This window comes from Bos javanicus, chromosome 6 (genome assembly GCF_032452875.1).
Source record: "Bos javanicus breed banteng chromosome 6, ARS-OSU_banteng_1.0, whole genome shotgun sequence".
In the NCBI taxonomy this organism is placed as follows: Eukaryota; Metazoa; Chordata; class Mammalia; order Artiodactyla; family Bovidae; genus Bos; species Bos javanicus.
The window spans coordinates 111,522,980-111,536,273 of record NC_083873.1 but is presented as its reverse complement, the minus strand read 5'-3'; the positions used below and the strand labels follow the sequence as shown (position 1 = coordinate 111,536,273).

Sequence of the window (13,294 nt, the reverse complement as noted above, 5' to 3'; positions counted from 1 at the left end):
TGGTCCAGAATACTGGAATTTCCCCAAGAGCTGAAGAGGGAGAGAATAGCTTTTTTCTCAGCTCCATCTTTTAAGCGTGAACATAAAAGAAGTCATCAGCTGTCTATCAAACACCCATCTACGTGTGCTAACAAAGTAAGTGTCCCCTTAGACACGTCGTTAGAGACTCTCAGTCTCTGCGCTCTGATGTCGTCTTGCCTGTTAAATTAAGAAATGGAATCAGAAGATCTGTAAATACTTTTCTAGACGTTAAACCTCTTATGATGGTTGACCTCCCCAAGTCCAGACACAGATAAATGTAGAGGTCAGCTGTACCAAAGCCACTGCAAGTACCAGTGTGCGGGGTGGCTTAGCTACTTTTGAGGAAACACAAGTCATGAACTTCCTTTTTATGCCATCCTTTTTATGTTGCTAAGCTAAAGTGGGAACTTGTTGTCACCACAAATCTTACAAAGTTTGTAACTTAGATTGTTGTTGTTGAGTCACTAAGTCATGTCCGACTTTTCCCACCCCATGGACTGCAGCATGCCAGGCTCCTCTGTCCTAGGGATATCCCAGGCAGGAATACTGGTGTTGCCATTTCCTTCTCCTGGGGATCTTCCTGACCCAGGAATGGAACCCACGTCTCTTATGTTTCCTGCATTGGCAGGCAGGTTCTTTACCAGTGAGCCACCCGAGAAGCCTGGACTTTTATAAGAGACTATCATAGACCAGGTGGTTTATAAACAATGGAAATGTATTTCTGACCAGTTCTTGTGGCTAAAGGTCAAAGATCAGGTTGCCAGCCTGGTTGGGTTCAGATGAGGGGGACCTCTTCTAGGTTTTCACACTGTATCCTCACCAAGTAGAGAGAGCTCTCTGGGGTCCCCTTTAACAGGGCACTAATCCTGTTCATGGAGGCTCCACCCTCATGAGATAATCACGTCCCAAAGACCCCACCTCCTAATTCCATCACTTTGGGGGTCAAGATTTCAACATATACATTCCAGGGAGACAGACATTCAGTTCGTAAGAGGTTGTAATCACTACAGCGTTCCCTAACAGATGTCTAAATACACCAGCAGAGAGTTAAGAAACACAGTTAAACCCCTTCTAGACAGAAGTCTGGCTCTTTAGGTAAGCTGCTTGGAAATAATGACACTGGCCTTTCATGGGGTTAGCCCAAGAGTGAGAGAGCTTGGCATGGCTGCTTTGATTTTCATCTGAGCCTCACTACAGTTTGTATTCTTTCTAAGTTGTGTTTTAGGACATTAATATTCTCCCTGAGACTAGATCTCCAATTTTATCATGCAGTTGCCTTGGAAAACAAGATTGTTTTTAGAGTTTCACTTCATAGCTACATGTGATACATTGTACAGATCAGGGTTTCTTAACCTCAGGGCACTTTGACTGGTCCTGTACACTGTCAAGTATTTATTAGCATCCCTGCCTGATGCGCACCAACGGCAAGGACATTATCAGTTGTGATAACCAGAACATCTCCAGACATTGCCAGATACCTCCTGGGGGACAAAGTTGCCCCCAGCTAAGAAACACTGGGATAAATACATGGAAACATTTAACATGAACTGAAAATTAAAAACTTTTAATGGATACAAATTAAAGCAAGTCCTCTCTAAAGGGGAATATTTTTTTTAGACTTTGAATGACCATGTCATGATCATTTCAGCCTTAAGATAAAGGTTGAATTTTGCTTCTCTGTTCCATTCTAAGCTGAACATGAATACTATGAAATGCTCTTCTACTTACTCTGTATAATGATTTTATTTGAACCTTCTTTAGGCCAATGAATCTCTTTCTAACATACCTGAGGAAGTGCAAAATCAAACCAGGGACTTCATATCAGGTGAGACTGCCGGTTAGAAGTAATTGTGTCTCCTTGTTAAGAGTTGGCTGGTTAGCACAAAGAAATGCATTATTAAGAATTGTTCTTTTTCCCTCTTAAAAAAAAAAAAAATTCTCTCACTAAAACCCCAAACTACAAAACTAAGTAATGAGTATTTCAGTAATGCTACCTTCACCAAATGATATCAATTAAAAAAAAATACTCCTATTAAACACAGATTAACATCCTCCTGTGGCTGGAAGCTGCAGGGCTGAGTGTCAGACTGTGGTGATAACCTGGCAGACATTATAAGAGCCAACAACAGGCATAGCTTAGTCTGGAAGGTCAGATCTGGGTTGTTTTCACTGTAAATGTATTTCCTATAAGAGCTTAAACTGATTTTTTTAAAGGAACACTCTGTCTAGGGACTTATTTTGTCTCTTTAGGAAAACACTGGTCTGCTTCTGAGGCTGACGTCATGCTGCCCTAGTGAGGCTGACGTCATGCTGCTCTAGGGTCTTAAGGTGCTTACACTTTTGGAGAGGCAGAAGTGATGTCAAGAGAATCCCACTGATCTCAAGCGACCAAGTCACAGTGAATTCAGGTGGTCGTACCTAGGGTGAAGGTACAGAGAAAGAACACAGTATAAACAATTCTTTGTGCAAGAGTGTGGAGTCCCCTGGGCTGTTTGCTAAGGGGACACATCTCTGAAGCTGTGTAAGGCTATCCCCTCTCTTTCTTTAAATCATCTTCTTAGTGCTTCTTTTTATCTGTTGATGGTGAAGTGAAAGTCGCTCTTTGCAACCCCATGGACTATACTATCCAGGGAATTCTCCAGGTCAGAATATTGGAGTGGGTAGCCTTTCCTTTACTCGGGGGGGGATCTTCCCAACCCAGGGATCGAACCCAGGTCTCCCACATTTCAGGTGGGTTCTTTCCCAGCTGAGCCACCAGGGAAGACCTGTTGATGGAATGGTTTTAAAATGTTGTGTTGGAGGTATTTGATTTTTTTTTCCCCTAATACTGTTCTTTCAACCCATTAAGACTTTGAGTAAAAAGGATTTTCTCCTAATACATAGTGCTTTGGGTGTTCTGTGGTTTCCCTTCCATTTAAGATTCTGCTTTAAAATACTGACCTATTCAAGACAGAGAAGGCAATGGCACCCCACTCCAGTACTCTTGCCTGGAAAATCCCATGGACAGAGGAGCCTGGTAGGCTGCAGTCCATGGGGTCGCTAAGAGTCGGACACGACTGAGAGTCTTCACTTTCACTTTTCACTTTCATGCATTGGAGAAGGAAATGGCAACCCACTCCAGTGTTTTTGCCTGGAGGATCCCAGGGACAGCGGAGCCTGGTGGGCTGCCGTCTATGGGGTCGCACAAAGTCGGACATGACTGAAGCGACTTAGCAGCAGCAGCAGCATTCAAGACAGAGTTCTGGCTTTCCTATGCCGGCATCTGAGGGATAACCCACACTGTACATCGAGAGCCACTTGCTTACTAATGTCTGTGTTTATTCTCTTTGTTTCTTCTTCCTGGACCTCCTCTGCCAATACGTGCCACCCTCCCTTGTAAGTCTGGCCAAGCAGGGCATGCAGTTTGCATGCGCGAGGCCGGGTATACACACTGCCATCGCCTGAACACGAGCCAGAGTTTTCTTGAGTCTGAGTGAGCGCCCCCTGCCGCCCCCCAGGTTGAAGACAAGTGAGGGTTTTCATGTCCTTCCCAAACAAATAACCTTTAGTGCCCATGATTGCTTGCTGTGTGCCTGCTGCTGCTGGGTTCTGGGGATGGGAGGTGAGGGAGGCATGACCCCTGCGTACCCTACAGCTGGGCATGAACCCTACAGCTGGCTTTTAACACCCTCTGGGAACCTGGTGAGGTGTGTGCAAGGGATCCAGAGGCCGGAGAGAATAGTGGAAGGCTTCCCGGAGGAAGCAACGTCCAAACTGAAGCTGGAAGAAGGTATTTGCTGAGAGGGCGGCAGCTCTGTACAGAGTCACCAAGGCTGCGGAGTGTGGGGAGGAACACAGCAGAGAAGCGGAAGGGGCCGGATTCGGAGACGAGGAAACTGCACTTAGGAGAGGGGATATCTATATGCCACGTGTTCAGTTCAGCTCAGTCGCTCAGTCGTGTCCGACTTCTTTGCGACCCCAGGAACCGCAGCACACAAGGCCTCCCTGTCCATCACCAACTCCCGGAGTTCACCCAATCCCATGTCCATTGAGTTGGTGATGTCATCCAACCATCTCATCCTCTGTCGTCCCCTTCTCCTCCTGCCCTCAATCTTTCTCAGCATCAGGGTCTTTTCCAATGAGTCAGCTCTTCACATCAGGTGGCCAAAGTAATGGAGCTTCAGCTTCAACATCAGTCCTTCCAGTGAACACCCAGGACTGATCTCCTTTAGGATGGACTGGTTGGATGCCACGTGTATCAACCCCCAGAAATCTCAGGGTGAACAAAGGGACCTGGAGGACTTGCCTGGTGGCGTAGTGGATAACAATCTGCCTGCCAGTGTCGGGGACATGGGTTCAAGCCCTGGTCCTGCAAGAGCCCGAAGACCAGAGTGCTCTGGGGCTCGCGAGCCACAGTTACTGAGCCTGAGTGCTGCAGTTACTGAAGCCTGTGTGCCTTGTGCTCTGCAGCAAGACGCCGCCGTGACGAGGAGCCCGCAGACCTCAGTGAAGGGTAGCCCCCACTCAACTGGAGGAAGCCCGTGCAAAGCAACGAAGACCCAGGGCAATCAAAAATAAACACATTAATTAATTTAAAAAAAGAGAGACCTACAGAGTCTCCGAGTGGAGGGTCCTGGGGTCTCTAGGCATGAGTCATGTGGAGATGTCCACCCACTCTGTGACTCCTAGGAGCTCCTGATGATTCACATGGAGGTGAACCACACAATTTCAAGCAAAAAATTCCCACCAGTGAGACATCATTTCCTTTCGGATGGTACTCCCAGCTCCCCGAAGTTCACCAGGAGCCCTGGATCGCATCCTGAGACCTGCCAGTCTTGGCTCCGCTGCTGCAGAGACGTGTATCTGCCTTTCAGAATCAGCAGACCTTGACCGATGAGTATGTTTCTGGGATGTTTCCCATCAAGAATCACTGTGGATGAGGCCCCCTTCAGGCCCTAGTGAGTGGTCATGGTCCCCACCCCTGCTGACTTTGATCCCAGGACCTGCCCTGATGATCACACACATTCCAGAAAGATGCACCATAACCTCCCTGAGAGATTAGGATACAGGTTAATAGAAACTGACCGCTGGGAATAGTACTGCTTTTTGCAGGTAGGAGACACAGGTAGACTTTAGCAAGATTCCATTTGTATGAGTCAAATACAATTTTAACAAGAATGTCACCTGAGGTCACGTGTTCAAAAAATTGTTCCTGGAGAATTACTGTGTTCCTCAGTGCTATTTTGTAGATGGAGGGATTCTTATATTATTAAATAGTTGTTTTTTTTTTTTTTTGCAAAATCATTTAACAGAAGCTTTATAGGTAGGTGAACCTGAGTTTTTAATCCCATTTCTAGTATTTCTGAAAAACAGACCTATGGTCAAGTGATTTAACCCCTATGGGCCCAGCATCCCTGTTAGTGAACTGGGAATGAGAAATGAGTTAACATATGTAAAAATGCCTTGTCTGCTGTAGGCACACAGTCCAGTTTAGTAACTTGGTCCATTTTGCTTTTCTTTTTTTAGTGAAATAAGTAGAAAACTCTGGCTTGATTTCACACCATGTCATTTAAGTCAGCTCTCATAGCTTGCTCTTTTGTTAATTGCTTTTCAATAGACTTGGCTGCATTCACGCTTGTTGTAGGATCTTCTCATATTTTAAACATCTGCATAACACGGGAGGAACTAAGAGTGGTTCAAGCTTTTCAGTTACATTCCAAAACTAAGTGTCTTGTCTCCTCTATGAACATGCGTAACCAAGGCATCTTTGTTTTCAGAGTTTAAAAAGACCTTGAATTCCCTTCAATCTGATGTCAAAAATATAAGCACGAAGATTCCTATTCAGAAGACACTGTCGAATTTCATCCGTTACATTAATGACTCTGAAGATTATATCCTCCAGTATTTACCCACTATGGAAGAATGCGATTCATACAGGTCAGTGCCCTCTTTGAGCTTTTCCACTACGAGCGTGGAGCTTGCTGGGGAGTGGGGTGAAAATCTGACGATATAACCAGGATCATCTTAGGACAGCAAATTGTACAAAGAGGCCACAAGGTGATATGTGTTCACCCTAGTTTAAGTTCATTGAAGAAGTTGAAGTGTTCACTTCAGCAGCATGTGTACTAAAATTGAAACCACGGTAAGAAGACTAGCATGGCCACTGTGAAAGGATGACATGAAAATTCACGAAGCATTATATACATGTGTGTATATATGTATGTGTGTGTGTGTGTGTGTGTGTATATATATATATATATTGAAGACTGGAAGTTCTTGAGCCAAATAGTCAATTATTTGCAATTTTGATGGCTTCCAGAGTCTTGGTTATAATTATCTAAGGTATGTAACAGGATTTTAAAATTTAAAAGAAATTAGAAAGAGCATTCAGATAATATTTTTTTCTTTATGCATATATAAAATAAATACATAGAGGCTGGTTCTTACAGAAAGAGCATCCTTGGAACCAGTGGCTTGTCTGAAGCTGCTGTGGGTCCCAGCTCTTTGTCCTTTAGAAAAACACTAATGGGAGGATGTGGTCCTGGGAGAGGCTGGTGGGCATATGTCTCAGACAAGAGCTCGGGGAGAACAGGACAGGAGAGACTCACGGGATCTCCAGGATCACATGAGAAGTAAGACGGAATCCCTTCTCTGAAAGGCTCAGCCCCATAACCACTACTGGAACTCTTCCAGCTGCCTAAACCCAGGAGACCACAGAGACTGCCATCCCTACTTGGAATATTTATTATACAGGAGCACAAGATAAATAGTGAGACAATAACAGTACTTGCTGGCCTTTAGGAAGAGTCGCAGTGCGCCCACCATGAGCTCTCCATGTGGCATCTCACAGAAACCCCCCGGGTTGTATTGTGCTTATAACCCTGTTTTGTTGAGACTCAGGGAGGTGAAGTGACTTACTCAAGACTGAGGACAACGTGGCAAAGGTGGGTTTTTAACTCCCATCTGACTATGCCCTTACTTATCGCTGTGTATCAGCCGGCCTTTTCCTACCATGTGGCTTGGCCACCCCAGCAGGTGTCAGAACAAAGAATAGAAAGTGAAATCGCTCAGTTGTGCCCGACTCTTTGCAACCCCATGGACTACAGCCCACCACACTCCTCTGTCCATGGGATTTTCCAGGCAAGAGTACTGGAGTGGGTTGCCATTTCCTCCAGGGGATCTTCCCGACCCAGGGATTGAACCCAGGTCTCCCCCATTGTAGGCAGACGCTTTACAAACAAACATAAGACAGACCCTTTCCCAGTGGACTTGAAATCTCATTAGAAGTCAGAGTGGTACAGATGGGAGGAATGGTGCAATGATCTGTCTACATACCAGCTCTCTTTCCTTCCTCCTCCCACGCCCTGAGACTACAAGCTTATTTAAAAAGAAATTTAACAAAGCAGATGAGGCATGCATTAACAGTAAAAGATCCCTGAGGCCAGATTCCATGGCTTATTTAAATTTGTATCCTCGGGATCTGGCACAAAACGTCACAGAGTAGGTGCTGGTGGCTATCCTTGGGATTCTTCAGGCAGGAACACTGGAGTGGGGTGCCATGCCCTCCTCCAGGGGGTCTTCCCAACACAGGGATCAAACCCCCTTCTCTGAGGTCTCCTGCATCGACAGGCGGGTTCTTTACTGCTAGTGCCACCTGGGAAGCCCATTATTAATAATGATTGAGTTTATTCTTAACTGAATGAAGAACTGCAGTGACAGCTTTTGTTGCAGAGTACATCCTTTGTTTTTTAGCATTTTAAACATTGGGAAGTATTTCTACCCTTGAATGCTTCTGGGTTGCTGTACATTTGAGGAATGCCAGCAAGACCTAACTGAGGATCCTTTATCCTCAAGTGTCTCACAAGACCTTCAATAACACTGAGACCCCCATTCTGCAGGCATTTGATTTGGGATGGGCCTAAAATTCTAAGGCCTTCCCAGGTGGTGCTAGTGGTAAAGAATCGCCTTGCCATTGCAGGAGATGCAGGAGACTCAGGTTGGATCCCTGGGTTGAAAAGATCCCCTGGAGTAGGCAATGGCACACCTCTCCAGTATCTTTGCCTGGAGAATCCCACAGGCAGAGGAGTCTGGCGGGCTACAGTCCATGGGGTCACAAAGAGTCGGACATGACTGAGCATACACTGTTCTCACTTGATGTGAAAATTTGTAAAATGTTGAGTGCACTCATCAAGTAGAAGGTATCTGCCTCAGTAAGGAACACAGGTTACTCCCCACCCCGCTGTCCCTAGTATTCCTAAAATCACAAAACATTTTAGATAAAAGACCAGGGGAACCAGTCCCAAATTCTTATCTGTTGTCTAGCATGATCTGTTTGCATCTCATCCTCTTTATAATAAGCACTTGTAGCCTCAGGAACCTTGAGAGAACTGAAAAGCCTTAAGGGGCGTGGTTGTGTTTGGTGGGGGAAGTAAATCAGTGTTCAGTTTGGCTTGTCCTGGGTCCACCCTCAATAACTATCTGAATACGCATTCCAACCATCACTTACTCTTTTCTCTAACACCCTGATTATCCACACTTGTAGCCTCAGGAACCTTGAGAGAACTGAAAAGCCTTAAGGGGCATGGTTGTCAGTTGCCTCAGAGAGGCTGAGTCAACCCTGCTTCCGGGCCGGTGGATTAAAGTGAAGGGAAAAAAGCGATAATCCCATGACCTTTGAGAGCTCTTTGAAACCAGGATAAATGTTGATTTGGTTGGGTTGGAGGACTCGGGCTGGAAAGACGTCTTTTCACAACGCGCTCTCCCTCTGAGGAGTGAGCAGGACTCTGGTGTTTGATTGCCAAGGGTAGCGTGTTCCCCTCCAGCCCCGGCCCAGCACTCTTGTGTTGCGATGATGTCACCGCTCACGTGTGCCTGTTCTGTGTTTGCTCCACCAGGTGGCTGGTTTGCTTGGTCATCTGCTGCTTGCTGACCCTCATCTTGATTTTTTACCTCCTGGGCTTGCTCTGTGGCACGTTGGGCTATGACCAGAAAGCCACCCCAACCAGACGAGGCTGCGTCTCGAACACCGGGGGCCTCCTCCTCATGGTGTGAGTCTCGGTCCTTCCTTGGTCTGTGAAGGGTGGAAACACAGGGTGGGGACCGTGGTGTGACAGGGACCCCGTGGCCTCTGGACCAAGCACTCTGGGTTCCAGCGACAGACAGGGGAGACCTGATGTGATCATGCTTTCATTGGTTTGGGAAATTCCATTAAGCATAAAAATCAAGGAAACTCTAGGTCGGTGGCACTTTGAGAGACAAGCTTAAAATCCATGTTTATATGTATATTCACGTGTGTATGGTAGGCTCCTCCATAAAGCAGCTATCAGGAAATTATTTCCGAGTTTGCTTTCTTAATTCTCATTGTTTTCCCCCATATCTGTCTATCTCTCTGGGCTTCCCTGGTGGCTCAATGGTAAAGAATCCGCCTGCCAAAGCAGGAGACGCAGGTTTGATCCCTGGGTTGGGAAGATCCACTGGAGAAGAAAATGGCAACCCAGTCCAGTATTCTTACCTGGGACATTCCATGAGCAGAGGAGCCTGTCGGGCTATGGTCCACAGGGTCGAAAAAGACTCACACACAACTTAGCAACTAAAAAACAACAGCATCTATTTATCTATCTGTCAATCTATCTACCAATCCATGCATTCAGCAGACACTTTCTGAAGGTTGATCTGACACCAGACACTGTTCACTCTGAAGCTCTAGAGACTCGATTTAGAACAAAGATTGAGGAGCCAGCACCCTTGGGAGTTAGACAGGTAGCCTGTATTAGTGGTGGGATCAGGTATGAGGTATCTGATGAGGTATCAGATGAGGTATCTGAGGTATCAGCAGGTGCTAAACGTGACGCACACTGGAGCAGTTTTCCCTGTTTCAGTCAGATTCGTAGCCAAGTTCCTATCTTTGTAAAGAAAACCGTTTACTAGCTTATAACAAAGCAGAGGGGGCATGTGCTGGATGGAAGTGGGGGTGGAGCCAGAAATGTAAACCAGTGACCAGGGGTAAAAGCTCGGAATGCTCCCCAGAGGGGAAGCTCTGTGATATTCTCTTTTCCTATAAACTCCTGGGAATGAGTTGGGGATGGTGGTGATGAGGCTCCAGGGGAGGGTTAAGATTTAGAAGAGGTGTTTTGGGCCATAGGGAACCAAAACCACAGCCATTTCTTGACTTGTGTCTATAGTGACATGCATTAATTTGCTTTTTTAAACTTTGGGTCACTATAATAATCTGGCTACTTATGAGCTGTGACTCTAAAGGCCATTTCCGTAAAGCTTCAGGCTTCACTGTAGTACACGCCTTTATTCACATGAATACAGGCACATGAGTTTTTGTTTTATTGAGGCATAGTTGATTTACAATGTGTTAGTTTCTGCTGTACAGCGAAGTGACTCACATGTATACATTCCTTTTTATATTCTATTCGGTAATAGTTTATTCCAAGATATTAAATATAGTTCCCTGTGTATACAGTAGGACCTTGTTGTTTATCCATCCTAAATGGCATAATTTGTATCCGCTGACCCCAAACTGCCAGCCCATCCCTCTGCCTGCCCTACCCCCTCCCCGAGCAAGCACCAGTCTTTCTCTATGTCTGTGAGTCTTTCTGTTAGGTTCATTTGTGGGTTTGTTGTTTTTTTTTTTAAGTGAAGTTTTAAAAATAACCTTAAAGCTGATGACATGGGAGTCTGCTAGAACTGGATAAAGCTGGACAGAGTTCCACCCATGGACATGCCTTCTTGCTCACATGCCTAAGCTTCAGGAATTAAGCCAACAAGGAAGAGTGTATTTGCCCAGCCTTTTGTTTAAATGTCCACAGCTACAGACAGAAGATTAATTTAATGTTCAAAATTTAATAACCCTATCACTTGGCTATTTTGTCAGTATTTTCATGGTGGATTTATGTGTTGTTAATGCATCGTTTTAATTATTGAAGGGAGGAAGTCAATTGCTCTAAAAAGGTTCAACTTTCATAAAAGTCTATTCTACTTTTTGGGGGGAATGAAAGCAAAAAAATGTGGTATCTAGCTCAAATAAAATAAAATAGAGTCATGAGCAAACTGACGGGAGGCTGAGAGCCACCTTAGTTTGGCTGTAATACTCACATCTCACGTTAAGGGATCTCTAAAGGGTTAGAGTCACATGTAAACCTCTGACTTAGGAGCCATAGAACCCATCTCAGCAGTAGGGGACAGGCTGGTAGCTATCACTTGCTGTTAGGTGCATTCTGGGTGGTCTGCACCTTGAGGGTGTCTGCAATTTCTTTTTTGTCCCGTCGAAGCCCAGCCTTCAGCATGGCATGCTTTGCCATACTTGGCAGAATGCTGCATCTTTTGAGTCATCTGGTCAACAACTGGATGGACTCATCAAACTAGGAGAATGCTGTTTCTTCCTTCTAATCACTGACTTGTTTGTAGAAATGAGAAAGAGTATGTTTGGTTCAGCTTCAAGCCAAAACACCACCTGCTCTTTGAAAGTGGTTGATACTGTCCAGTCAAGAGCATGGTCTCTCTACCAACCAAGCAAGAGTCCTTGCCTCCCAGGAGGATCTGAGTGAAAAGATCTGAAAGGAGGAGTCCTGGATTCTCTGTGGTCACGTGTCTTTTGAGGCTCTGGGGAGCATTGTAGAGGCTGAGTGGGGTGCAGTGGTGAATGTCCATCGGCCACACCACGGGGCTCTCCCCTCTTTAGAAATGAAAACAGGAAACCCCCATGGACAACCCATCCTCCCCTCTAACTCGCCTGTCTGCACAGACATCTTGAAATGAAGATCTGCGTCTGCTGCCCCTTTCCTGGTCCCCCACCTCCTGCCCAGCCCGAGCCACTGTGATTCCTCACCTGTCACTGTCAGGCCAGCAGTGACCTCTGCGTCTCCAGTCCAGGGGACTTCTCTGAGTCCTTCTCAAATGTCACAGCAGGGACGGAACAGCTGCCCCTCCTTGTGCAAACACGCCGTAACTCCCAGTGACCTCACACCCTCCTGGTTTCCTTCCCACCCTCCTAAGCCTCCACCTTGGAATCCTTTGCTGACTGTCTTTCTACCACTTCTTGTTCAAATGGTGAGGTGCCCCCAGGCCCAGTCAGTCCTAGGCTTGCCCCTGCCTCCCCCTGCAGCCCCAAGGATCAGTCATCATTTCTAAGCCACTGACTCCCTAAAGTAGGTCTGTAACCCAGGCCTCTGTGCTCCAAACACCAAACTGCACCTGCACAGCATCTCCTCCGCCGTGTCTCCCGGAAAACAGGACCTTGTAAAAGTCCATCTTCTCCCCCTTTCCCTGTCCCTGCTGCTGACGAGCCCTGGCGCACCCCGTCTTCCCTTCCCTTCACTTTGAGCGCACGAGTCTTCCTCATATCCTCCTGTGTCTTCCTCCTGGTTCAGCCTTCTTTCACCCTTGACTCCACTCCACCGCTCACAGCTGCAACAGGCCCCCCTGGGGCCAGAGAGAGCCAGCTCCCTGACACCCTCCATTGTGGGCACCTGTCCATCCACCCTTCACATGCAGCCAAGAGAGCTTGTTTTTACAGAGAGAATTCAGGGTGTGTTCCTCCCATGCTTAGAGACCTTCAGTGGCCTTCCCTCCGGGATCCTCCAGGCTTCCCCGCTGGATGCCCCTGCCCGCCATCTTGGGCTGTCCCTCACAGCGCTTCTCTGTCTGCATCCCTCTGAATATCTGAATACATCTGCCCCTTTCAGACTCCCCAGAGTACATTTCCTGTAGTCAACTGAAAAAAACGCACCCCCTAAAATCTGAGAATTATGCTGTATTTGGCAGACAAAACTGAGGATTTAAGGCCAGGACACAGCCTCTCAGGTCGCTCTGAGGGAACTGTTCTGAAGAGGTGAGGGAGGAGCCAGGCTACAGAGGAGTTTTTCCGAGAAAGACCTGGTCCTCGGAGCCTCAGAAGATTAGTACTAATTGAAGAACACCACGTGGGGTTGGTCTCTCTGCGTCTGAGTTACTTCACTCAGTGTGTTATATGGTGTTGCTTCTGTGTGGACTCTAACAAAACGGGGTACAAATGAACTTCTGTTTGTAAAACAGCAATAGAGTCATGAACGGACTAAACCAACGTATGGTTACCGGGGAGTCAAGGGAGGTGGGATAAACCGGGAGACTGGGGTAGACGCACGCGTACACTGTGATATATAAAATAGGTAACTGGTAAGAACCTGCTGTATAGCACAGGAGCTCGACTCCGTGTTCTGTAATGGGCTGTATGGGAAAAGAATCTGAAAAACAAACAGTGGCCGTATGTATAGCTACAACCAATTTACTGCTGCAGTACACCTGAAAC

At 46.5% G+C, this 13,294-nt stretch overlaps 1 protein-coding gene and 1 non-coding gene across 18 annotated transcripts in view; both read left to right on the top strand.

Annotated features, from left to right (window-relative positions):
* The window catches only part of PROM1 (prominin 1), a 151,037-nt gene that overhangs the window by 111,058 nt on the left and 26,685 nt on the right, over positions 1–13,294 (top strand). For all 17 annotated transcript variants that reach the window (XM_061420887.1, XM_061420885.1, XM_061420892.1 and 14 more), the window contains 3 exons: positions 1,783–1,846; positions 5,778–5,937; positions 8,895–9,047. In XM_061420887.1, the coding sequence (XP_061276871.1) occupies positions 1,783–1,846; positions 5,778–5,937; positions 8,895–9,047 (377 nt within the window). The remainder of the gene's footprint in view (positions 1–1,782; positions 1,847–5,777; positions 5,938–8,894; positions 9,048–13,294) is intronic.
* LOC133250126 (U6 spliceosomal RNA) lies at positions 6,102–6,208 on the top strand. Its single transcript, XR_009737242.1, has one exon. It is a non-coding gene; the product is annotated as a U6 spliceosomal RNA (small nuclear RNA).